Source organism: Pyrgilauda ruficollis, unplaced genomic scaffold (assembly GCF_017590135.1).
Source record: "Pyrgilauda ruficollis isolate IOZ18807 unplaced genomic scaffold, ASM1759013v1 scaffold178, whole genome shotgun sequence".
Taxonomy (NCBI): Eukaryota; Metazoa; Chordata; class Aves; order Passeriformes; family Passeridae; genus Pyrgilauda; species Pyrgilauda ruficollis.
This window is the reverse complement of record NW_024516764.1, coordinates 175,953-200,683: the sequence shown is the minus strand read 5'-3', so window position 1 is coordinate 200,683 and position 24,731 is coordinate 175,953. Positions and strand designations below refer to the sequence as shown.

At 48.2% G+C, this 24,731-nt stretch overlaps 1 protein-coding gene across 5 annotated transcripts in view; it reads right to left on the bottom strand.

The window, feature by feature from the left end:
- Positions 1 to 24,725, bottom strand: part of NFATC1 (nuclear factor of activated T cells 1) — a 110,311-nt gene extending 85,586 nt beyond the window's left edge. For 4 of the 5 annotated variants that reach the window (XM_041464279.1, XM_041464281.1, XM_041464283.1 and 1 more), the window contains exons 1-3: positions 24,231 to 24,725; positions 14,459 to 15,557; positions 5,257 to 5,416 (exon numbers count right to left, since the gene is read on the bottom strand). In XM_041464279.1, the coding sequence (XP_041320213.1) occupies positions 5,257 to 5,416; positions 14,459 to 15,557; positions 24,231 to 24,363 (1,392 nt within the window). In that variant the 5' untranslated portion in view covers positions 24,364 to 24,725. Of the gene's footprint in view, positions 1 to 5,256; positions 5,417 to 14,458; positions 15,558 to 20,351; positions 20,659 to 24,230 lie in introns of those variants that run through there. The other variant, XM_041464280.1, reaches the window with a different exon arrangement.
- Between the last annotated feature and the right edge of the window lie 6 nt (positions 24,726 to 24,731).

Here is a 24,731-nt window from a genome sequence, read left to right as displayed (position 1 = left end):
AATGGGACTCGCCATGGATTCACTCTTGCTGTGCAGCACCACAGCATTGCTTCAAAGAACTTGGTCTGCTCTGTCTGGAAAAGCCTTCCTCTTGCCTTCCTTATACCTTCATCTTCTTTCTATCATCAGTGGTGAACACCTCTTTCCAGTCATTTCCTTTAGCTCTTCAGCTCTCTCTGGTTCCCATCTAGCCTTGTGGTTATCACAGGACTGTCTGACCTTGCGTGGCTGTGTGTGAAGCCAAGTGCGAGAGAGGCGCTGATCAGGGTGTGATGGCCCCTGAAGTTACACTTCTTTGCCAACAAAGCTTTCTATTCCCCAAGGGGTTTGCAAAAGGTATTAATTTCTTATAGGTCAGAAGATGAAAAGGCTCTGGCAGATACCTGTGGTGGCCAGCGCCTGCACTGGGACTTTGTGCTTGTTAACTGAAAGCAACAAAACCATGGGAAGAAAACAGTAAGATACTCCATGTGTTGCTGAGGTGCACAAATCACTCAGGGGCATGTTGGTGCCTAATTATGGTGATGTGGAGATGTACAAAAAATACCGAGGCAGTGACTGCCATAGAGGAGAGTCTGACACTTGTTAGTTATAAGGAAATTTAAAAATCCCAGTGTATGCCTCAAGGCCTTTGAAAATCAGACCTGAAATGCCTACGTGAGATCTTGTCAAGAAAGGACACAGATGATTCTTGAGCAAATCTCCTAGTGTAAACAACATTTTGACTATGTAAATCACCAGACAAATCATTGTGTTTTGCCTGTAAAATGAGGGAGTTCTGACTATTCAGCTCTGCACAGGTTCAGATGAAATTTTGTATTGGAGCACAGGAGCCAAACACAACCTCTGTCCTCTCACTCTAAGAGGTACAGTGGAAGGCAAGGCAGCATTCACTGCATATTCCATAATAACTTAATTTTTCAAGAGGAAAACTAATTCTGGATAGCACTGGTTACTTAGATAAAAAGGAAAACCCTACAACTAATTTTCGCTCCTTTTTCTAACCAATTTATCTACTTCATGTCAGGAGTGATCTTGAAGAGAATTCATGGCATATTTTGTGTCAAAAAGTTTAATAATAGTCATGGCTTTTAAAAGTGCTTACTAGACTACTCCGTGCATTTGAATATTTTCTTTCACTGTTGAGTACAATCTTCTATGGGAGTACATCATGCCCTTTAATTAAACATTCTTGAGTATTTGGATTTTATCTCATAGATACACCACACCCTGCTTGTAAAAATTCCATCTCAGGCAGTCAAAGTGCTTGACTTATTTCAAAGATGAGTTATTAATTAGAATATCTACAGACCATGATATTAATATAATCTGGTGCCATCCCTCCCTGGAGAGCCCAAAGTTTTATCTGCTGGATTACTTACCTGCAGCTGAAACAGAGCCATTACTGGCTGGAATGCAAACCCCATCTTGTGCAACTCCTCACCACTACTCTCAAAATGAAGAATTGTGAGATAGGTCCAAACTGAGGACATTTTTAGGTGTTCTAGATATAAACCCCTTGAATTAAATTCACCTCACTTAAAATGTGTCTGTAGCTATGTAATGCTGTGGATTTCCTAACTAACTCATTCACTTCATTTTGCTTTGTTTGAAAAATCCTCACCCAAGCCACAAAGTCTTGAGAAGGAGCAGGTGACAGCAGGATGGTAACAGACAGGATTTTGCTCCTCAGAGTGGTCCCACGTTTAATGGTCACCTGATACAATATGCAGGTTCCCAATGCCTGGTGCCAGCCAGGGCACCGTCCCTGTTCTGACTCAGAGGTGGGAGTACTCCAGTCTAAAATCACCAAAGGCAACAGCAACTCGCAAAATACTTCGCCAAGCCAAGGGGTGAAAGCCAGTGCCAGCCGTGAGCTCACCAGCACCGCTCCCCAGCACCATGCGCTTGCCAATCCTCTGCAGCATTTTTAGCTCGTCAGGCGCGCCGGCTCATCCCACTCTCCAAACGTTTAGCAATCAGGAACAGCGATAGCTTGGAGCTGCCATGGCAGCCAAACACCCAAACAGGCAAAAGCAAAATGTGAGAGAGAGGAATATTGTGTTACCAGGCTCACGAGCCTTCACAGGCAGCTTGAAGCGCTCCAAACCATATCATTCCTAAGTACAGTGGGGAAGGTGCTGCCATTCCACAGAAGGAAATCCACAGGAAATCCTGCTGGCTGAAATATGCCCGGGAGATGGCACGTGGGAGCTTCCAGTGAGCAAGTCCCATACATGATTCAGAGATGATAAGGAGCAAGTGGTAAACACGACTGCTGCCACAGGCATCCCCCAGCACGCACCAGGCTTGCCTTTGCATGGGTCAGCATGAGCTCCTCAGGCAGCCTGGCATGCTCAGCTCTGCCTGCCCCTCCCTGTGCTCAGGTTTGGGAGAGAAAAGCAGTCTCACACAGCGGTGGCATTGATCACAGTGCCAGCTCCTCAGCTGTACAGGGGGCCCTCTCCAGCTACACAGGAAAGTCACCAGACTAGAGGAGCCAAGAAAAAAATTGGCCCCCATGCTTGGACTTTGTGTCATACCCATGAGAGACTCCCGTCCTCTTATGCTACTGCTACTCATCCAGCAGGCTTGCCTCAGAAACCTTTGATCCTCAGACATTCCACCTCCTAAAAGAAGAGATGGATCAGCAGCAAGGAAGCTAATGTTGCCTGGGAAAAATAGATAATCCTGCTCTGGCTGCAGAGAAGGCAACCTCCTGGCAATTTTGCTTGGGAGCCATGCCATGAACAGTGGATGTTTTTTGGATTTACTTCTCCTCTGCCTTAGCATGCCTAACAGATTTGTGGAGGTATTCATGTGAGAACATCTCCTACTTTGGGAAGCAAGATGCCGACGAGAGGGGGTTTGAAACAAAGAGAGAAAAACTGAGAGAGGAGAGAGATCTCATCCATATTCTCTTATTGTTGAAGATAAAGGGGGAAGAGCTTTAACAACAGCAGAATGAAAGCAAGTTTCCCCAAAGTACCAACACAAGAAAGACCTGATTGTCAACACGGGAAAAATGTAACAGAAAAGGGTCAAAGCAAAAAAAAAAGTCAAGAGGTCAAAGCAGTTTTATAAGCGTTTTTCCTGAGTCAACAGAATAGAAAACACCAGAAATATTAAAGACTGAAAATCTTGATCCAAAATCTCTCTCCTGAAGATGCACAGATTCTGTTTGAGCTTACATCTGGGTTTGAACTTCAAAACTTGGGCTCCTTTCTGTGTAACCCAGTGGGATGAATCAAACCTGATCTGAACAACTGCAACATCTGGAAACCTGTGATGCTTCAGAGATGCGTTTTTCAGGTTGTGCCAGTCACCAATTTAACAGAAAACACTCCCTAGACTTCCTTCTCTTCCATTTATTTATACATACTTTTGTTTTTCAGTACTTCTTTATTTGTCAGTACTTTATTTGTCAGTACTTACTTTGTCTTACAAAAATTATTTATAAACACTTCCTTTCTTTTTGGAAGTACTTTTAATCCATCCATCTATTCAACTCTGGTCTAAGTCAGAGCTTCTATGCATTTCTTCAAACAGATAACTGGCCATGATGGCAACGTCAGCACAGAAAAGCTTTTTCTGCATCTCTTTATGTTTCTATTCTTTTTGGAGAAATGGATGTTTGGGTTGTAATAAAAGGATTGAAAAATACATTAATCCTTATTAAGCCGGTAGAGCCAATTGACAGGGCTGTGACTGTCTGCTTCCTCCTCTCTCCCTTCATGGCTTCCCATAATTTCCTCTCCTCTCTTCTGACACTTGCTTGTGTTTGTAAGCAGCATGCTCCCTCCTGACAGACCGGGACAGTGGATGAGAGGGGAAATGTCTGGACACATTTAGTCCAATTAAATGTTGGCATCACATTCAGTCTTTCCAAAATGCACGTAAGAAACTTTAAGTGCCAAGCTGGCCATTGCAAATTGATACCTCCCCATTTGCATTTCCTTGCATCAAGCCACAAACACAGTAGGCATTAATTGTAAACAAGCATGTCTGCCACATGCCCCTCTTTAATATCATTCACAAATGTTCTGCTAAAACCTTTCAACTTCCAGCAGACAGCTTCCATAATCCCATGTCACTGACAAGTTCTGGCAGAGCTAAAGGGTGTTTGCTGCCGACACCTCCCCTCACTTTCCTTTTCCAGCTGTGGCAGCAGCACACATTTACAGAGCAGCATTCTCTGCCCAGCGTCATCCCAGCCTCCCACCGTTCCTTCCACAGACATGTTTGCTAACAGGGGCTTACAGTAAATAAACATGCACAGCCCTGCACGTGTGGTCCGTACATCATCTTGAGCCATCTGGGCTTTCAACAAGCCACTGCTCCCACAGCACGGCTTGTGGCACAAGCCCAAGCCGTGCGAGCATGGCAGCAGTGCCCTGGCATCCACGGGTCCTGTGGCATCTGGGCAGTGATAAAACCTGGGCTATGCTGCACAGAGGGGCACAGCCCTGATGGGTAGCACTGGGAGTTTAACTGCTGGGTGAGAAAGCAGCAGCTGAGGAGGGACAGGCACTGTCTCCCACTCTCTCCCACTACTTTTTCTTTTTTTGTTTTAAACAACCAAATCTTGTTCTTCCTACTCCTGAGTAAAGCCCTTTAAAAATGAATGAGACTACTCATATAAACAAATTAAGGGTCAGTTTATAGTGTTATTAAATTAAATGCTTTATACAGGGTAACTAAAGAGCTTGGTGGAATTCATGAAACTAGATTCAGATCTCAGATGCTTTCCAGAGCAGCTGGAAGGGTTTTAGAAACAGAACAGAAGAAACTCTAAAAGCCTTTGCTCAGAACTCACTGCAACATCCAAACCAGTGACATACTTCTACATCACTGCTACAGCTCTGCACTCCAACATGCATTCACAGTTCTGATTAGATCCAACTGCCAGTAAAGGACTAAATGTACTGAGACACGTCCCCAGCTGATTTCAGTATAAACTGCATGCCTGGAGTCTGACTGCACAAATAGGTCCATGGTCACCACTGAACAGCTGAACACTCGCTGAGCCCTAAACAGACAGAGCAGCAATCCACCCTGTATTCACACTGCTCTTGCATTATTTTCACCAAAGGTTTGGTCCACCCAGTTTAAAATGCGGTCTAAGGAGTGGTCACATGCAGGAATTTCTGAGGACAGGAAAAATCTCCCATTACTTTTTGGTTTTAGAGAAGAAACGGCGCTCACCACGGAGCACTGAGATAAACAAGCTGCGCTGCTCGTTACACGGTTTGGTACCTGCACAATGGGGTGGCCCCCCGCAGATGCTTTCACAGCCCCTCGACTGCCTTCTGTCTCATAATGAGCTCGGTGGTGGGATTTTGGCTGCACTTCGATGCGTAGTTCGTAAGGTCCTGAGTGAGATGGCAGCTGCCAATCCAGAGCAGGCAGGGATGGGCTACAGTGGAAAGGAAAACAGATTAAAAATTAACATCAAGTACACTATCACAAACCACAAGCAGCCAGCACTATTACTTTAGACACCAAATCTTGCAGTTCATCCTTCACCATCTTACAGTTAAAATTTAATCAATAAGGATAATGTAATGACAAGTAATTTTGAAGGTATTGGCTATTTTAGGAAGATTTATGGGTCAAGCATATCTGTTGGCCCAGATGCTATCTGATTTGTATTCAGAAGTGAAAATTTTTAAGACACAGATTACAAATATCTTATATATTAACTCAAAGAAAATAAAAAAGGCAGAAAGACACGGGGGAGTTTTAGGAAGATGATTTCTGCTGTGAAAGTGAATGCCAAACTAGTTTGGCATTTAATGAATCTAACGGGTTTCAACAAATCTGCTCTGTTTACAGGGGGTGGAAAGAAGAAAGAAAAGCTATTTCCCTGCTTCATTCCCAACACAAAGCATGTCTGAGAGCCTTAAATCAAAGCTGATCTCTTTTGGGTTAATGCACTGCAAAGGACAAAGCTCTGAAGTCAGAACTTGCTTATGAATCCTATTGATGGTGATGAGCAAGCCTGCAGAACATTCAGCTCACTCTTCTGGCTCAACACTGACTCAACAGTTAAATAAAATACTAGGCACCTATTACCATCAAGCAGCCCGACAGTATGCAATGGTGGGGAAGTGAGATTCTTAGAAATCCTCTTCCAGTATAAAACCACACTTGAAAATAGCTGGGAGACCTCTAAGAAATGCCAAGCTGATGCTTTGAAAGAAAAGAAACAAGGACAGTAGAAATAGCAGCCCTGAGACAGACTTACTCACCTTAAAATTGAAGCAATAAGCTTTACAATTAAAACACTAATTTCACATCCACTCTGTATTCTTTCCTTTGGTGAATTTTCTCCACTGAGAGTCCTTCAAAAGTCTTTGCAAGTAGTTAAATAGCCCAACTGCAACACGCTCCCCTGCCCTTTTACGTGAACCTTTATTACTTCTCACATCAGCCTGGAGAAGATAACCAGCAAGCAGAGAATCACGGCCCTTTGTAGGTGCCATGGGCCAGGGCTCTGTGAGAGGACTTGTGCTACCACAGCCTGCACGTAAGGGCTCACCAGCTCTCCCCAGCCTGCAAGAAGGCTGGGAACTGGGGATTTACTGTATCCTTGCCTCACTGATGCAGCCCAGGAGCAAGGAGAGTATGAGCAGCAGGGATCACAGCTGAAATCTTTCCTCTCCCTGTGAGCTGCCTGAAGGGGAAAGGATGTGCAAGAGGTTCAACACTGCATGCATATACTACAAACACATGTTCAGCTGGAGGCTGGATATTCCATGTTACCACCCCAGTGATCCACACTCGGTGCACTTGTGGCTTCTACAGGCACTACAGATCTCAGCAGCCCTGCTGGCTCCACTGCAGGACAGGACTTCTACCACTAGCACGGGCACTTTTTTGCTTTGCCTTTTGGGCTTTTGTGAGTGCTTACCCAGCCCTGTATCACGAGCATACTGAACTCACGTCTGTTACTGCCTGTGTGCGTATGCACTGCTGAGACTTCAGGTGGTGCTAAGTTTCCCTACATTATCATCCTGAATTTTTTACAAGTCTGAGCCACGTATCTGCATGCCTATGTACACACACTGTGTATACATAATGTGTATACATTACAGGGGTCAGCGGGAGCCACCAAGTCTCATCCTGGGTGAGGACCAGGATCACCTTTGTTCCCTGGGCACCTCCTGTTACTCCAGGACAGCTCAGTGGCAAGTTGCAGGCTCCAAACATCAAGGTATTCTGTTCTCCAGCCTTGAGAACATGCAGCCCAATAACAGAGAGGAAGAGAAGTATCCATCCTAGCTCGCCCTAAAGCTTATCTAAAAGAAAGTTGTCCCTGCAGGTTCTGAGCTTCCATAAACATCTGGAGTCAGGAGAAGCCAGGGGCGTGCCCTCTCCACTGGCAAGATCCTGCCAGGGACAAACTGAATTTTCCTTCTGCCCCCCACACATGGAAGCCCCCACAGGCTTCAGCTACAGGCAGGATGTTGCACCTTCTGAGCTCCTCTGCAAACCTTTCCCCCAAAATGGCCAGGGCCCACTCTGGACGTGAGGGGAAGCTCTTCTGCTACTCATACAAGGAATGAAGAGACAGCAGAAAATTACGGACAGATGGCCATTGTATGTAGCCACTGCTCTTTGCCTAGCACTTTAGGTACACATATTTTAGTCTCAAAAAAAAAAAAAATCTGGATGAAGCATATTTGAGTAATGATAAATGACAAAGAGTAGAGCAAAACAGCTGTGTCTCTCCTGGTAATGATCAGCACACATTTTTAAACAGATGTTTGTGGTTTTAAGTAAATTCTCACTTGATGGATTTTTTTTCTGAGGATACAACATCTATCAGATTAGAAATTTTTAACACTTAATTAAAAAGGAGAACTCTGACTGACAGCATGTAGCCCTCAAGTGAAGAGGGTTGTATTTTTTTTAAGATACATAGAAGTCATAGCTTTATAATTAATGACATCTCTTCGAAAAAAAAGAACCAAAGACACACAACCCCCCCTTTCAAATCAGCACCTGAAAATGTTATAATTAAACTGTAAAATTCATGTTCTCAAATAAAGTATGAAAACAAAAATACAGTTTGCTGTTAGCCTCAAATCTACAATCAGAATTCCAAGGCACCACCTGCCCAGTTATAAATTGACAATTAATGGGAGTTTTCCTGATAAAGGAAGCAAAGTGATGCATTTAGCAGTGTCATGGACTGGGGCTGTCAGAGCTATTTCCTATGTTAGGTTATCTTCATCATGCAGTTAATTTTCTGCAGCTAAACGTGGCTAAAGGAAAAAGCCACCAAGCAAATGGTGTAGTGGTAAAATCAAATCTGGTTGCTGCAAATATTAATTTGAAAAGGTCCAAACTACCTCATCAAGCCAGTGTCACGTGGAGGGGAGAAGAGCCCCACAACAGCAGTCAAGAAGAGGGATAAAAGGTCTTCATGCAGTCTTCCTATCAAATACACATCAGTGTTTTTCCCTCAGATGACATTTTCCACCAGCTGAAAACCTGTTCCGTCTCTTTCTGCGCACTAATAAATCTTACTGTAGTCCTCCCAAATGCTGTAATGAGGTATGGCTGCTTCAAGGCAGGTTCACAAAACCTGGTGCTAGGCTGTAGAAAACTGGCTCAATATAACTCTGTCCTACATAAATCAGATTAAAAACCAGATGAATAGTGATTTATTTTGCATACACCAGATACACAATATGATTAAATCAAAAACAGATTATCCAGTCTGGCTGACTTCTGCCTTTAGCAGAAAGATTTATCAAGTTACAAGAAAAAAAAGAAAAAGGAAAAAAAAACCCCAAAGATACTAAGCAGCCCACTGGAATATAGACAGGGAGGAAACAAAGCTAAAAACTTCTGCTAAACTTTTTTTAAGGTGTTTAAGCTCCATTTTCACATGACTGCTATCCATTTGGGAATTAAATGATAATTACACTTTCTAAGCTACTAGGTTCCTGAGGCCACTGGAAAAAGAGATTCATAAATATTTTTGTCCCAAACTGCAGAAGTTATAAAAACAACTGCCAGTCTCACCCTGGGACTAACCCTGTTCTTGGCCAAGTACTGTAGCACAGAGTCATCTATCCCAGACAGCTGCCGGAGAGTGGCATAAGCCACTGCCTAGAAGCAGAAGATGCTCAGTGTCTTTCAGCACCCAAAGTAAAGTGAGTGACCTAGAAGGAGTACAGCTGAGACTGGGTGCCCTGTGCTAAGCTTATTTTTTTCTGACAAGGAGTTTTCCCATAGAAACAAAAACACAAACTAGAAAAACCACAGGGCTGCTGAAACTTTTACCAAGTTACTGCTAGCTTGAACCTGCTCCAACTCTGCACCAAATGCAAATATGATTTATTATTTATTGCTCATCTCACATCGAAGTGGATGCTGTGAAAGATCCCTGTGTGTGATTTTGAAAGAGTAAGGAAACAATGGTGATGACTATGTGTCCACCAACTCGATTGTGGTCAGAAAAATACACCTTCTTTATATTTCACCTATGACTTAACATGTGCAGATTTTACTCTCTCTTTTTTTTTTAATTTCCTGTCTGACAACTGAGCAATCTGGCTGTGAGCTGTTAAAATAGATGCTGTGTCCCACCCTAGACTTGGCTGTATTTTGCTGGCATGTTGAGCAAGTAGCTCCTCTGTGAAGTGCATAAGGCGCACTGGAATTCCTTGTGCTGAAGTCTGAAAACATGAATCATCTTCATTCTCCCACATAATACTTCACCCTTCTGTCCTAAAATTCACACTCAGCGACTGGTTTGCATGGGAGGTGTCACATTTGATGGCTTAAAGAAAGGACAAAAAACTATTGCTGCAGGAATGGAGATAACAAGTGGCTGGCATTGCATTTCTGCTTATTCTGAATTTAGAATCCTAGAGTGCTAAAATGAGCTGGTGAAGGAAGGCCATTAATAAGGTGCTCACAGGGTTGTATGAATGAACTAAAAAACAGTAGGGAGAAAGCGTGGGGAGGATTAAATCAAACAAACAAAAATATATCAGTTTACTGAGACAGGCTTCCAAGTAGTCTTCAGCCTTATGGTGCAGCAAACGAAATAAAAAGTCACTGCTATGTGATGACAAAACAAGCATGTTGAAAGCATCCAAACATCCCTATTCAGCAGGAATATAGCAGAAAAGAAAAAAAGATTAGCAGCATTTTGGGCTCTTCCCTGTCTACTTCCCAGTGCCAGCCCCTCAATTAACACTAATGAGTCCCAGGAGATGGTCACTGCCACACAGCCACAAGTCCCCACTTCACTGAGTCTTGCCCAGACAGCCCTGCCTTTGCTTTGTCTGAGGAACTTCCTCTCGCCTGCCATAAACACGCAAGTTCGCCATGGATGCACAGGTCAGCAAATCCGGTGCTGCTGCACCACTGACTATCTCATCTCATCTTAAGACTGCTGGTACCTTTTTCTTGAGAAATTCAACTTTTCCCAAGAAGGGCTGCCCTCTGTCTCATGATCTGGAACAAAACACCTCTTAAAAAACAAAACAAAAAAACAAACAAAAAACTGCAAAATCGAAAGCATCTGAAAGGTCTGTAAATCGAAAGAAATAAGAAAAAGGTCTGCAACATTTTAAAATCATAGTTTGTAAGGAAATTGTATCATTTGGGGGCCTCAACTTTCGCATGCTTGAGTTTAATACTGTCAGAGTCCCAAAAGTAGAATCCAAAAAATCCACAAAAAAACCCCAAAAGAGCTCACTGATGCAGACAAAAGTCAAATGTGCTTTTGCAACTTGCAGAAAGGTATCCAACCATACATTCTCTAGGTACAGACTTCAGTCTCCATACGTAAAACTACATAACCACATGCCTGTGAGGTCAAAAACATACATGCATATTTTTGAGGTTGAAAAAGAGACTGCAGCTAAAGAAAATGTGGCTTTTGACTGTTAAAAAAACAATAAACTGTGGAAGTAAACACCACAGGGAGCTTTTAAAAGCCACCTATCTATTCCTGGAAACTCCTTTTGGTGTGGTAGACCTCATATATGCCATACACCAAACCAACAAACCAAACCATTTCTCTTTCTCTTGAAAAACACTACATTTAGTGCAAGCTCAAGTGTTAAAGGGCAACACACTCCTTGGATTAAATAGATTACATTTGATATAAATACAATGAACTACTTTTCAAAGAGTAAGAAACTGCCTCCAGGAAATCTCAGGTTGTGTTTAATCAAATACAGCAGGTGAAGAGGAAGTAATATAAAATGTGCAAGATACTTGGAAACGTGGCACTTTGGTGAGTGACTATACTTTTTGTTGGAATATAGGATGATTTAGGACCTGCTTATGAGCAGGTACAGAATACAAAAAAAATGGGATTTTAGTTTGGAAGTAGTCACTAACAGTGCCCCCATAGCCGAGGGCAGAAGTCCAGTCCTGTACTTTCATTTTGGCTTTGACATTTTTGCCCACAAGACATTCTGCATTGCATAGCACTTAGGAGAGATGGAGAAATGGCACAGAAGGAACACCACTGACACAGCAAGGGTTTGAGAAACACAGAGCCTCCCCTGCTTGTACAGTAACTGCCCAGTACAGTGCTTCTCTTAAAATTATTTGCTACAGTAACTCTATTGTAGTAGATACTACAGACAGAAACTTGTTGCATTTGAATAAGAAAGTACAATGCACAAATACCAAAATAAAAGAAAAATATTTGGGAGAGAAAAGCTGAAAGAGAGCTTTACAACGACCATCTCTTGACTCTCTGCGTCATTATTTGCCTCCAGGGCTTTTTTGAGTCAGACTGGTATATTTAGATAACTCATTTTGGTCTAGAAAAGGTATGATTCCCATTGTTACCTCAGTGCTTGTTCCAGTGCTTCCCCTGAAATGTCTGCTTGGTCTTTAAAAATTTTCTGCATCCAAAGATTTGGTGCAAGGCCCTGGGCCAAATCCCCACCAGCCCAGGGTTAACCTGTGCAGCTCAAGCCTCAGCTGCAAAGTCAGGCTCTATCCTGCCACCCTGTCCTGTGATCCTCTGCACCCATGAGTCCCATGCAGGAACAGTCACATGTTCACAGTCTGGAGGGAGATGTGTGAGCCCAGATCTGCACCACAGAGCCCATGGCCTGGGGACTGGGCTGAGCATCTGAGCTCACAAAACACATAAAACTCTATTTCTGTTAAGTCAGGCATTATTATAGTCTCATTATGTACTCATTATTCCTCTGCTCTAGGATTTGAAAAGCCTAAAGTGGACTGAACTTTAATTATGACAAATTAAAAATATCATCAATTTTAGTAACAATAGCAAAAAGCAGTTTCCTTTTAAGACTGATGCCCACTATAAAATCTTGGGAATGGAGACAGCACTCAGTTGATGGTGTGCCTGAACCTGCTCCCTCCTGCTCACAAAGAGATGGGAATGCAAGAGAGGGAGGGAAAGGCGTCAGTGATTTTCCAAGGCATGCTGGCTTTTGATGAAAACTGTGCCACATATTCAGGAAGAGACAGAGGAGGTAATCAAATCTGGTTATCTCAAAATCATTATGACCGGGTAGATTTTGGAGCCTGAGTTATTTGTTGGAATCCACCCCTCCAGCCCTCGCGTTTGAAATAGAACAGATGTGTAACATAACAGGAAAAAAATCCAGCTCTGTTGTGACAAATTCTCAACTAATTTTTTTGGAAAGATTTAAAATAACAGTTTCTGTTGCGTAGGCTGTGATCCTGTTGACGTCCGTGCTCACTTGCCCAGCACTTTCATATACATAAAACGAGGGGTATTTTTGGTGGAAGGAAGCACTGTCAGTATATCTGATTGGTAAAATAACTTCAAAATCACATTTCAACAGTAACTTCCAACTGCACTAGAGCACGAGTTAATGAGATCACATGGAAACATATTGCAAACCAGGAAACATATTTTATACAAGACCAAAACAGTGGAAAAAATGTTAAATACACAACATAGTGGGGCTTCGTTCTGTGCACTTCACCTTTCTTGTTTGTGTTAGCGCACAGGCCCGCCGGGTGCCTCCTGACGGACCGCGGCACAGTGCCTACGGCTGCTTGCTGCAACGGAAAGATAAAAGCCTGTTTGGTCAAACTGTCCTATTCCTGCCCTTGAAGTCATTGGCAAAAAGCTGCCCCGACAGCTGAGGGCCAGCCTCTCTGATGATTGTGGGCTACTTGGCACTGCAGTGGGTAACATAAAAGGCTTTTTCTGAGTAAATGGGAAGGCTCTGAAGGATTTGCCTGGCGTTATAAGTCTCCACCCAGCTGAAAGACAGTGAGTGCCTAACTCTGGGTGGCAGGACCCAAAGGGGTTGCTGCGTTTCCCAGTGTTGAACTGAGGCAAGGTCTTGAAAGGAGCTGGGCAATGCAGAGGAGAATGAGAATGATGAGGGAGTGTGCTGCAACATAAAGAGCCATGGACCACTCCACCTCAGTTTCAGGAGACAGCACTTGGCAGAGAGGTGCTGGCTGAAGAAAGGTGAGACTGACAAGGCTGAGAATCAGGAAACGCATCGCTAACTAAAACACTTCAGCTACACACTTACTGCTTTCATTTTGAGAAAGGCAGCTTCACTGTCAAGAGCATGTGTGCTTGGGGAGGAGGAGGAAAGGGGGTGACCATCAGAACCAGGGACTAGGAACAGCCTACAAGCCCTTGGAAAGCTGAACTATTTTCCTGCACCGCATGCTTCTGCATATTACAGCTTCCAGAAGACTCCAAAATAAAGTCTATAACTACGACAGAAAGAGAATGCAATGAATGTAGTTCAGATTTCAGCTATTCTGTGCTGCTCCCTACCCAGAGCTCTGTTGTGATAAATAAATTTGGTGAACAGATTTAACCACTATCAGCTGAAAAATTAGTTTTTCTTCTTTAAACAGGAGTAGTGGGGAAGACAGAAAAAAACAGAGGATCACTGTCCAGTAGAGACAGAAAAAGAGTGATAGACAGCCTTCAGACAAGCTGAAATAATTTTAGATAAACTGAAATAATTCACAAAAAAAACATATTCTTAATTAACTTGTATTCATTGTGCACAAAGCATAAATGTAAAAGGCCCTGCAACAATCACCATAATGAGATCATGTCCTTGTCCAGCAATATAAAAATACTGAGACATAATAAACTTCAAGTAAAGTCACGGGTATTTTGGCACCAAATTATCCTGCTCCCTGAGCTTCTGAATGCCTGATTTCCAGACTTCCCAGCCTGGGGCTCATACCCTGGAAAGTGGATAACTGGTTACAACCCATGCAGAGCCAGCTCCTAGAACAGCCTCTTTTACCCTTCAAGGCTTGACTCGTGGTCACACCACACCAACAACAGAGGCAGTGTCACAAGACACAGTTAAGTGGAGTGAGTGGATGGGTATATTTGGCAGGAAACAGAGACAGGAACGGGAAGGAGGAAACAAAAGCATGCAATATAGATACTTCTGGGATTGTCCTGTATGTCAAGGTTCCTTACCTCATGTAGGATGTTGGAGATAGAGGCTTTGGTTTGGCCCACTGGTAGGGATGCTGTGGCACAGACAAGTACTGCTCACAGAAGTTTCCTTTCCTGATGTGCTGAAAGCTGGAGAAGTCTTCTGGTGACAAATCAGCAGTTGGCGATATGGTCCCATGATCCTCGCCAGCCGGTTCAGTTTTGAGAGTCATGGATGGGGTGTGATCAATGGTGGTCTTCCTCGACTTGATGGGAATCCCGTCATTCATATCGATGGTGCTGTCAGTGGTGAGAGCGTTGATGGCAGCAACGATGGCGGAGCTGGTGTACTGGTTTGTGTTCCCCAGCCACGTGTCATCCGTGACACTCACTCGCGGCGAGTTTTGCGGAGAAGGAGTGGGGGAGTGGTGTGGGGAATAGGAGGTCTGCCGGCCATTGAGGCTGTACTTCCTTTTGTTGCAGGGAGACGGAGGCCTGGAGTTGCGAGCCCCCAGCCAGTTCTCCTCTGTGATGCTTGTTCTGGGAGATGTTGATGGAGAGTGCCTCGGGGAGCTGAGCAAAGTACAGGCCACCATGCTGCGCTGGTAGCCCTCCTCTGTGTCAGTGGTCTTCGGAGAGACACACGGGGACTGCCACGGAGAGGTCTGAGGTGAAGTGTATGGATATGAGTAGTTGGACTCATAGGAAGATGCTTCAGAGTTGCAGCTTCTGGAAGACAAGCTACTCGCTGGACTGAGGCAGGACGGGTCTCTATATGCCTCGATGTTCGGCAAGTTCAAAGTGGCAGTGGAAGGCGACCGCTTGGCATTAGGGATGGCCTCCTCCACCTCATCGTGGAAAAACTGGTTGTTGTTATGATGCAATCCCATGTAAGACGTGATCTCAATTCTGGGGCTCTCCAGCGCTGGAGCTCCATTAGGTCTCATGTTTGGCGGCAAATAGTACTCAGAGGCTCCACTGTCAATGTGTCCTCCATATCCAGAGGGATGGTTTGTCGATGGGACAACTGAAATGACGGGATTTGATGTCTGCAGGCCATGACATGGAGTTGACAATGAGGAATGTGCCACATTTAGAGGCAAGCCAGCATTTACATTTGAAGATGCATAATTATAGTGTTCTGGAAGAAACAAACAAACAACAAAGAATGACATGAGGTGCTGCACAAATATACTCACTTAGTAACATACCCAGCTGAAATGGTGGGACATGGCACAACACACAAAAGCACAGCTCTCCATGACAACACAGCCCAGAGGTGTGCCATGTTGGGCAAGGCTGCAGATAGCATCCTTGAATATGCCACTAACTGAACAGAACAAGACAAGATGTCTTGAGATGGGGGATGTACACAGACAGAGCTGGTCTTGAGGACATGGTTCCTAGGTGAACCTTCAAAGCAAAAAGAATTGAGTCTTCAAACAACATTGCTTCAGGATTCTGGGAGACTGCATCATTCAGAGATGTGACTGAAGAGATGTGTTTTTACGTAAGTGAGCCTAACTCCCTCCCTGAAAAGTTGGAATACACAAAAACTGGACCAAAAAAAACAAAAGTGGAGGCAGACTAAAGCAAAGAAAAAGATCAACTGCATTCTATTAAAAAAATTATACACAATCGAAATTTCCATTACAGCAAGTTTCCAACTGGTTCCAGTTAACTAAGATTTTGGAAAAAGATGGATCTATTGATCTGCTCTGGTTTCTGGGACCACTTATCCTCCAGCCCAACTGGCAGAGGCCAGGTGAAGGATAAACATGGATGTCTCACTACTCAGCGACAGCTGAAATTCCACTGCAATTGCTGGTTATTGCACACGCCACATCAAGTGCTGCCAACAGCGTGCTCTGGGCCAGCTCTCCAACCATTTAACAGCGCCGGGTGTATAAAAGCAAGAGCAGAGTTGCACAGCCACTGTGGAAAACTTAGAAGGTGACAGATCACATCACAGCTTTGTGCCAATGGGCTCCCTGACCAAACACAAGGAACAACGTGCCCTTTGCATGCCTCCATCCCTGCTGCTCTACAGGGACCAGCATCTCAAAGCTGGTCAACATGGGACCATGTCTGCCTTGCCTTGCTGTCTGCCTGCTGAAGGCACTCCTTCAGCTCTGCTCCCCTGTCCCAGGGATGCACATGTGACTCTTTTTGCCACTCAGAGATATTGGTGGGCTGCCCATGGGGGAAATGGGCAGCCCTCAACTAAGGACAACATGCCCCTGGTGCTCTGAGCTGTGGTGGGATGATGTAGGGAGGCTCTGTGTCACCAGGACACATGAGCCAGACACAAAAGCCCTAATGCCAGTATCTCTTACTTTACTGGGAAAAGAGAGCAAAATCTTTGAATCAGGGACAATAACTGCTGAACTCTGAGTCTGGGTAATGCTGGTGTACAGGTTCCTCTCTGAAGTCTGGAAATTCACCCAGCTCCAGCCCCAAGCTGTGCCTGCAATGCATCAGCCTTCCCTGAGGTTTATTATGGCAGCAGCATCACTTTCCTGAAGGACAGAGGGAAACTACATGCCCCGTGGCCACAGCCAGTCCACATGGGAAACCTGTCACCTTCTATCCCAGGAGGCAAGTTCCCTTGGCAGTCATCTTGCACACCTTCCCTCGGAAGATATGGAAAGGCTGTGTTAATTACTGCAGCTGCTATTCCGGAGGCGACCAGGGAGCTCTGCAAATGCAAATGAGCCTCCAAGCTGGTAACCAGCACAGCCAGCTATTCTCTTTCTCTTGTTTATCAGCTCAGCCCTCTCTGGTGTCATCCACCTGTGATCCCACGCTCACCTTTCTTGCTGGCAACGACTCCAAGACAAACGGTACTTAGGAAAATTAATGTGCTGTAGCAGCTTCACAGCAACTCCAGCTGATGCATGTCATAGCAGGTAACAGTTGGGAATGATGAGCAACAACACGTTTTGAACTTGCTCTCTAGTCTGCCCTCAGATACTGGCCATTTGCTCAGGAAGGGTCATTAAATTACACTGCAGTGTGCCACAAATAACACTGGATTATTCAAAACATGCTGCAGCTTCATGCTCTATTCAAACAATCAGGGAGGCAGGAAATACAGCAAAAGACAAAATCCAACTGCATTGGTCACATCAAGGTGCAGATCTGTCAGGGGGATCAGAATTCCCTGCTTCCAAATTTGTCTTTTGTTGCTGCCCTGCCACCTGGCCACACCACCCAGTGTCACCGCAACCACCACCACTTCCCTCCCTCCTGCCCGTGGGAAAAAACCCTGACATGGTACAACTGTGGTAAAACCTTGTCTGATTCAGAAATTAGCTCAGAGAAAGGATCTAGAGTAGTGCCTTCAGGGCAGCTTCAACCCCTTCACTGCCTCCTTCAGCTCCAGAGGAAGGTGATGTCCATGTCCACACTGCTGCTGGTACACTGGTTACGCTCTTCTTCCACATACCCTTCCACAGCCTCCCGCTCTGGCATACAGCTGGAAGGCACTGATGACATGGCACAACTGGGAACCACTCCCAGCCAGTCCCTACCATGCAGCCGGACAGCCCAGGCAGGGGACCGGGGGCTCGGCAGGCTGCCCCAGCTCTGCACCCACCAGGCGGGCTTTGCCTCTGCTGACTGAAGAATCAGTGCTTTTAGATCTTGCATTAAAAATAAATAGGTAAACAAACAAAATAACAGGGACAAGTTCTGTGAGCCCAGTAGTTTGCTCAAATTCGAATGCATGACTAGGGTGAAATTCAAACACTGCAGTCCGCTGGAAATCTGCAGCCCAGACTTAATAGACAATACAAAGCTCAGACGAGCCTTTGGAATCCAGTTTTAAAAGAGTTATTAAAAGAAAGGCTCAAGTGCCATAAGCAACAAGTTCCTTAATTCACATGACAAGGAATAAAGGAATAGCCACTTTTAGAACTATTATGCTTTTTTTTTTTTAAGCCAACTTTTAAAGGCCCAAGAAACATCATACAACTCATAGTTTGTGTACAATAGTATACAAAATAGAAAGATGCAAGATCCAAAGACTTCCAAACATATTTAGGTATCTTAAAATTACAGGCAGCATGTAGAAAATAGGTCCACCAAATATAAAAGCCTTAAAGACAGAACTAGGGACAAGACAGAGACCTTGGTTTGTGGGCTAAAAACCACCAGCTAAAATTTCTAAAATAAGCTCATTCTCCAAAACTTCCATATTTACAAAATTCATCAAACACACATCCATAGTCAGCATTTATAACATGCTGGTGTTTTCCTCACCAGGGTGAATGAGACAGGTAGAAATAAAATCCTGCATTCCCTAATGTAGCTATGTAGGATATTTTGACAGTCCTGATTCAGATAAGTGGCAGGTAATGCCTTTGCCATGGCATCCCAGTTATGACTGTGATTCACAGAGGCACCCAGGACGAGTGTACAGACTACCAAGACACATTTAACAGGGTATTTTAATATCCTGGGCCAAACCCCAGTATCAGATAGACCAGTGCAGGTTTTCATCAGTTCTGTTCCAACAAATCCACACTTATGTTAAGTATCACTAGGACAAGAAATTGGACCCTTTTGAGTTGTGAGCACACCTCCACGTATTACATTTCCCTTTGCAGCAGTTAAAAAGCTCCTTTTTTCCCTCTAGTTAATTTCACAGCAAGCAAGTTTTATTCCTTTCTATCATTAATGGGCTGATCCTGCAAGGCACTGAGCACCGTCATTTTTTATTTACATACTTTAAATAGGAATGCTGAACACCTGCAGCTTGTAGGGTCTTTAGAGAAGATGAGGGCTGTCTTACATTGTTCAAGATGAAGCCACATCTATGTCTGTTTGAATTCATGCTTTCAAAATTGCCTAATGGAGTTAGGTACTTTTCTCACACTAGGACTTAGACATAATTTGCTTAGGCCCCTCCACTGTAGACACTTAGGTGTCTAATCACTAGAATACTTATCTGAAAAGCTTGGTGTGAAACTCTAAAAACTGCCTTCTAAAAACGAGAAGCTCATAACAACTATTTGGACACCGACATTGTCCCAGAGATGTGGGCAGTTGGGGAGAGCTAGGAAGGTGCAAACATCTTTGCTCATATCCTGGCAGGCTGCGTTAGGCAGGCAAGGATTTTCAAACCTGCTAGAATTTACAGGCAGAAAGATAAGACATGGAGCAAACACAGCCCTTCTCTGAGGCAGCGTTAAGTCATCCACTTGTACAAGAGCTTTTTACGGTGACCCGCTATCACCGACACTGCAGCGAGTTAACCACGCACCAGGAAGCGGCAACCTTCTCTCTGCCAGTTCCAGCCTTGTTCGCCTCATTTCCACCTCAAGCATTGCTTCAAGCCATAAAAACAGACAGCCGGACCGAGACACCAGAGTTGGAAACAGTTGTGACGCGTGACAAATTCACGCCCGTTATTTTTATTTGCGGATGACCTTCAAGCTAAACCCTGAGCCTAACTCCGGCTCACGGGGGATGGGGAAAGGGGGCTGAAGTGAGTTCTCAACCGGCCCATCTCTGTCAAGGGCAAGACCCAAAGCCAGGGGGGGAAGCCGTGCGAGCGGTCAGCGCGGGGATCCGGACATCTCAAACAACTCCAAACTTCTAAAAACTCTGCATCGACGGCCCCCCGGGTCCTCTCCCCTTGCACCTCGTTCGACTGCTGCCAGGGATCCGCCGGAGGAGAGCCGGCCGCCCCGTCAGGACGCTATCCCGATCGCCGCGGCCCCGCTCGCTGCTGACCGGCGCGGCTGAGGCGACAAGCGCCGCCCGGAGCCGGGCCGACCTGTCCGGCCGGGATTGCCGGCTCCCCCGCCCCGCTCCCCGCGAAGGGAGGTAGCCTTTTCCCCTCCCGAACGGGGCAGCGCAAGGAGGGCTCCCCGCAGCATCCCTCCGCCGGCACCCCCGGAGGTGCCCCGGCCGCCCCGCCGCGACCCACCTCCACCCTCATCGCTGTGCTTGAACTCGAAGAGGAAATCGAAGTCAAACTCCTGCTCGGCCTCCACGCCCGTCATGGCTCCCGCCGCGACCCCCGCCACGCTCCGGCACCCTGGCAGCGGTGGTGGCGTAGCCGCGGCCCGCCCCGTCGGGCTCCCCCGTCGCGCCCGGACACCTGCTGCCGGCGGGCCGGGCTGCGCGGAGCCCCGGCACGGCGTGGGGGACGGCGGCCGCTGCTCCGCTCCGTAACGTGATCTCGGCCCCGACGGGCGGCCTGTCTCGCTGCCGCCGCCGCTGCCGCCGCCTCCGATCCGCCCTCCCGCTCGCTGTTGATGTTTCCGGGTCGATGCAAACAACCGCGGTGCCCGGCCCCCCCGCACCCTCCCGCCGGGGCTCTGCCCCTGTAGCGCAGCCCGTGCTCCGCGGGGAGCCCTCGCCCCACCCGGGGGACCCGGCACCGGGGGAGACCCAGACCGCCGAGGGCTCGCCGTGGGCGGGATGGGGAGCCCGGGGGTGGGCGGGGAGCGGGACTTCACCTGGTCCCGACCGGCGGTAACGGCGGGGGACCGGAGCGGCTCCTTCCGCGCGTCAGCGGGACGCAAGTGGGGAGGGAGCGCTGCTCAGCCCACTCAAGGGGGACACCGGCGTGTCCCCTCTTCGCTGACGACTGATAAAGTTTCTTCCGTGAGTGCCCACCACGCCGCGTCTGTGAGCCAAGAGGCTCCGCTTTCATTTATTTATTATTTATTTCACTTAGTCGCAGCACCCACTAGTGCCAGCTGCTATAAAAAGCGCAGTAAAGCGGGACTCGGAACCCTGCCGGCCGCCTCTGTGTGTCGGGGAGGGAAAGGTGCTCTCCGGGCCGCCGCCAGACACCGGGAGTGCGCCTGCAAAGGGCTCCGGTGGCGGTGCTGGCACGGCTCTGCCCAGCCTGTCACTCTTCCCGCTCGTACGGGATACAAATTAGGGAAAAAGTAAATTACGACTTTCTTTATGTTTCCAGGTGCTCTCCTGTCATGTTACACCGGGCCCGTCTAAAGGTCCCCGCCAGGCAATGGAGCGCCCGCCCCAGCAGCTCGGCTCCTCCTCAGTTGCCGAAGCTTCAGGTCGGGTTTCAAAAGGAACACTTTTTTTAAGCAGTTTTGGAAATAGTATTCTCTTATAAACTCAGGGAATACCATTTTCCAGGCTTGCGACCAAAATCTCCGTTCTAAAGTGCCAGGAAAACACTTTTTTTTTTTTTTTTCTTCCTTCTGAGCATATTATTCTTTCCCCCCTCCTCGCCCGGACGAGCCTCGCTGCAGGTTCTGCTCTCGCAGAACCGAGGTGGGCTTTGCCCCGAAGGGGCCGTGAGTGCCGAAGTGCCGGGGCTGACTCACTCGAATGTGCTAAAGGCCTTGACAGCAGGAGAACACCTCCTCCTGCGCCTGCCCCGACCGTGGTCGCCTCGGGGTTCCGGCTCAGGCCGCGCCGCAAGGAGGAGCGGCTCGCTTCACCCGTGCACATCCCTCAGCGTATGGGTACGGATGTGCCTCCTGTCCCCCTGCCCAGGGCCTACAGGCTGGACACACGCCTCGCCCCAGCCGCCAGGCCCCCGGTGCCACCAGTGTCACCCCCACATGACGCCACTCTGCTCCAGACGCCCATCTCCTGGAGTGCCCTGGCGGGGAGGCAAGGAGAAGCTCCCAAGTACCTGCAGCCCTCGATCCTTCGCCTCTCCCGCCTGTGGTACCTGCAAGGCTGTTGAATTGTCCCACACTATTTACAGACGGCTTGATTTGTCAGTGACATTAGTGTTAGTACTGTCAATGAAATATTTCGACTGGCGCCCTTCCCGTGGAGAAAGAGGAAAGACGTGCCATGAAAAGGTTAGAAACGAAACGATACCACATGTGCGGACCGAGTAACAGTGGCCGTCCTGCTAACAGTCTAGTTCGAAACAGTGTCATTGAACTGAGAAGAGCCGAGCGATGGGGAGGCGGTGCGCCCTGGCAAGGCCATTTCCGTGTCACCAGCCGCCCTTGCACGACCCACGGACTGATCTACCAGCTCAGCCGCTGCCCACCCAGCCTCTCCTTGGAGTTAACTGGAGTTGTTCCAACTCCATAAAGCAGATTCAACAAGGGATGCATCAAACGGTCTGCTCCAGCTGCACCCCGCCAGACTGAAGGGGAATTTAACTTGTCCACGGCAGTAAACCTGGCATAACCACTGGTATTTTCAAAAGTAAAGGACTCTACACCTCGCTACCACCCAAAGAAAAAAATGAGGTCTTCCCACCGGGACTCTTTGCGCATTTTTTCCCAGACTAAACAAGAAATAAGTATTTTCTTTCATTGTTGTAGTTTAGCAATCAAATGGCACCTTAATTTGCAGGCAGCAATCCTGACATGCAGGTCTCCCTTACGTTTTTCCTGGACTGGGTCACGCTTTCTGGCTGGACTAATTTTCTTAGTCCCTTACAAAATACACCACCGGGGAAGAGAACTGTCGACAAGGGTTAGCACATTTTAACATAGGCATCAGAAATGCCACAGAAGTAAAGAGGGGTGATTTTTTTTTCTTTTACAAGAGACTGCAGAACGCTTTTTATGTCAGCTGCCTCTGGATGCAATTTTTACAAATGGTGCATTCAGTGCCCTTGGAGCCCAGGGCATTGGAAGCGCCGTGCGCACAGCCCACGGATGCCTGAGTGTGCGACTGGCACGCCAGCCACTTCTATTAAATACAGTATAATTAACTTCCATTCCAAAAGGCTCTCCACTTCGCAAGCGGAACCACAGTCAGAGCCGCGCTTGTAGATTTCGCACTGGCAGAATCTTGTCAACTGCAATGAACCCCCAGGGTGAAAACAGCTATGTAAAAATAAATATTAAAGCTTCTTCACAACTTTCTCTGCCCGGGACGTGCGAGCTCACTGCGCCCTGCCCGAGCCCCAGCAGCAGCCGCTGCAAAGCGGCGGAATCACCGGATAGGGAGGAAACTTGGGAGCCGGGGAACAGCCGGGAGGGGAACAGTGAGCCGTCGGGCCCGCAGCGGGGAGCCGGGATCTGCCCCACACCTGCCGCGGCGCGGAGACGATGCCCGGCAGGGATGCCCGCGAGGTCCCGCTACCGGGGCCGAAAAGACCCGTAAGCCGTGGCAAGGTCCGAAAGTTTCGACGGTAGTTGGACGGCGATGCTCCGGGGGGAGAATAGTGTCCCGACTGGCAAGAGGGAAGGGTGAAGTCAGCCAGACGCAACCCATGGCAGGGGCCAAGTTCAGCCCGGAGGAGCTGCGCGCGTCTCGAGCCCAGCTCCCACCATCTGTCCCTCTAGAAACTTTGCCACTGTGTATTCAGGACACTTTTCGCAGCAGGGGCAGAGAAAGAAGCCGTGATTCAGAGCTGAGATAGAAGGGCAACCGCTCCCCCGGAGCCGGGACGGCGGCGGCAGGGTGCCCGCCCGCCGGGGGCGCGGGGTGCGCGGGGCGGCACAGCCCCGCAGCGCGGCCGCGGCGTGCCCGCCTGTCTCGGTGTGCCTGCAGCGCCGGTACGGCGCCTGGCACTGCCCGGGACTCCTTCCTTTACCCAGGAACGTGGGTTGGCTGCAACGATGGGCTGTATACTGACCTCCCCCGAATCAAATCCCGGGATGGGGAGGGAATCCCCTAGCGTGTGCCCCTGACAGGATCCCAGGCGACCTCGTAGCTCCTCCGGGAGCGGGCCCGGGCCCAGGACCGGCGGGAAGCGGCCGGGAGCAGCGGCGCGGCCGCGGCGGCGCCGTGCGAGAGGCGAAAGAGACACCTATTGGCAAGCGGCCGCCGGCGAGCCTCCGGGCCGCCGCGGGGAAACACCGGGGGACACCGCCGCCCGCCCGCCCCCCGCAGCGCCGCCCGTTACCTTCCTCCGCCGCCTTCATGGTGCTGCCGAGCGGGCGGGCGCCGTCCTGCGGGGCCGCCGCCGGCCTCTCTCTCCCGCTGGATGGGTCCCGCGACGGCGGCGCGGCGGCGGCCGACGGGGCAGCGCTTGGCATCCACCCGGCGGGGCGGCGGAGCCCGGCGCCGCGCCCTGGGCCACTGCCGGCCCCTCGTCGCCTGTCCCGCCTGTCCCGCTCCCCCCCGCCCGCCTTCACGACCCGGTGACCGGGGCCGCGCCGCCCCCAGCGTGGTAGCCGCGCCCGCGGAGGCACACGAGCTCGCCGCCGCCGCCCCCCCGGGGACGGGGCATGGAGAGGAGGGCGGGTGTGCGTGGGGACTTCAGAGGCACTGCCCGCGCTGAGGCGGCGGGACGGGGCGGCGGGCGCTGCCGCCCGCGGAGAGCTGCAGCCGGGGGACGGGGGCAGTGAGTGTGCGGAGCAGGGAAGTCTCGCTCTGACGCAGGGCTGCGCGCCCGGCGCCGCCT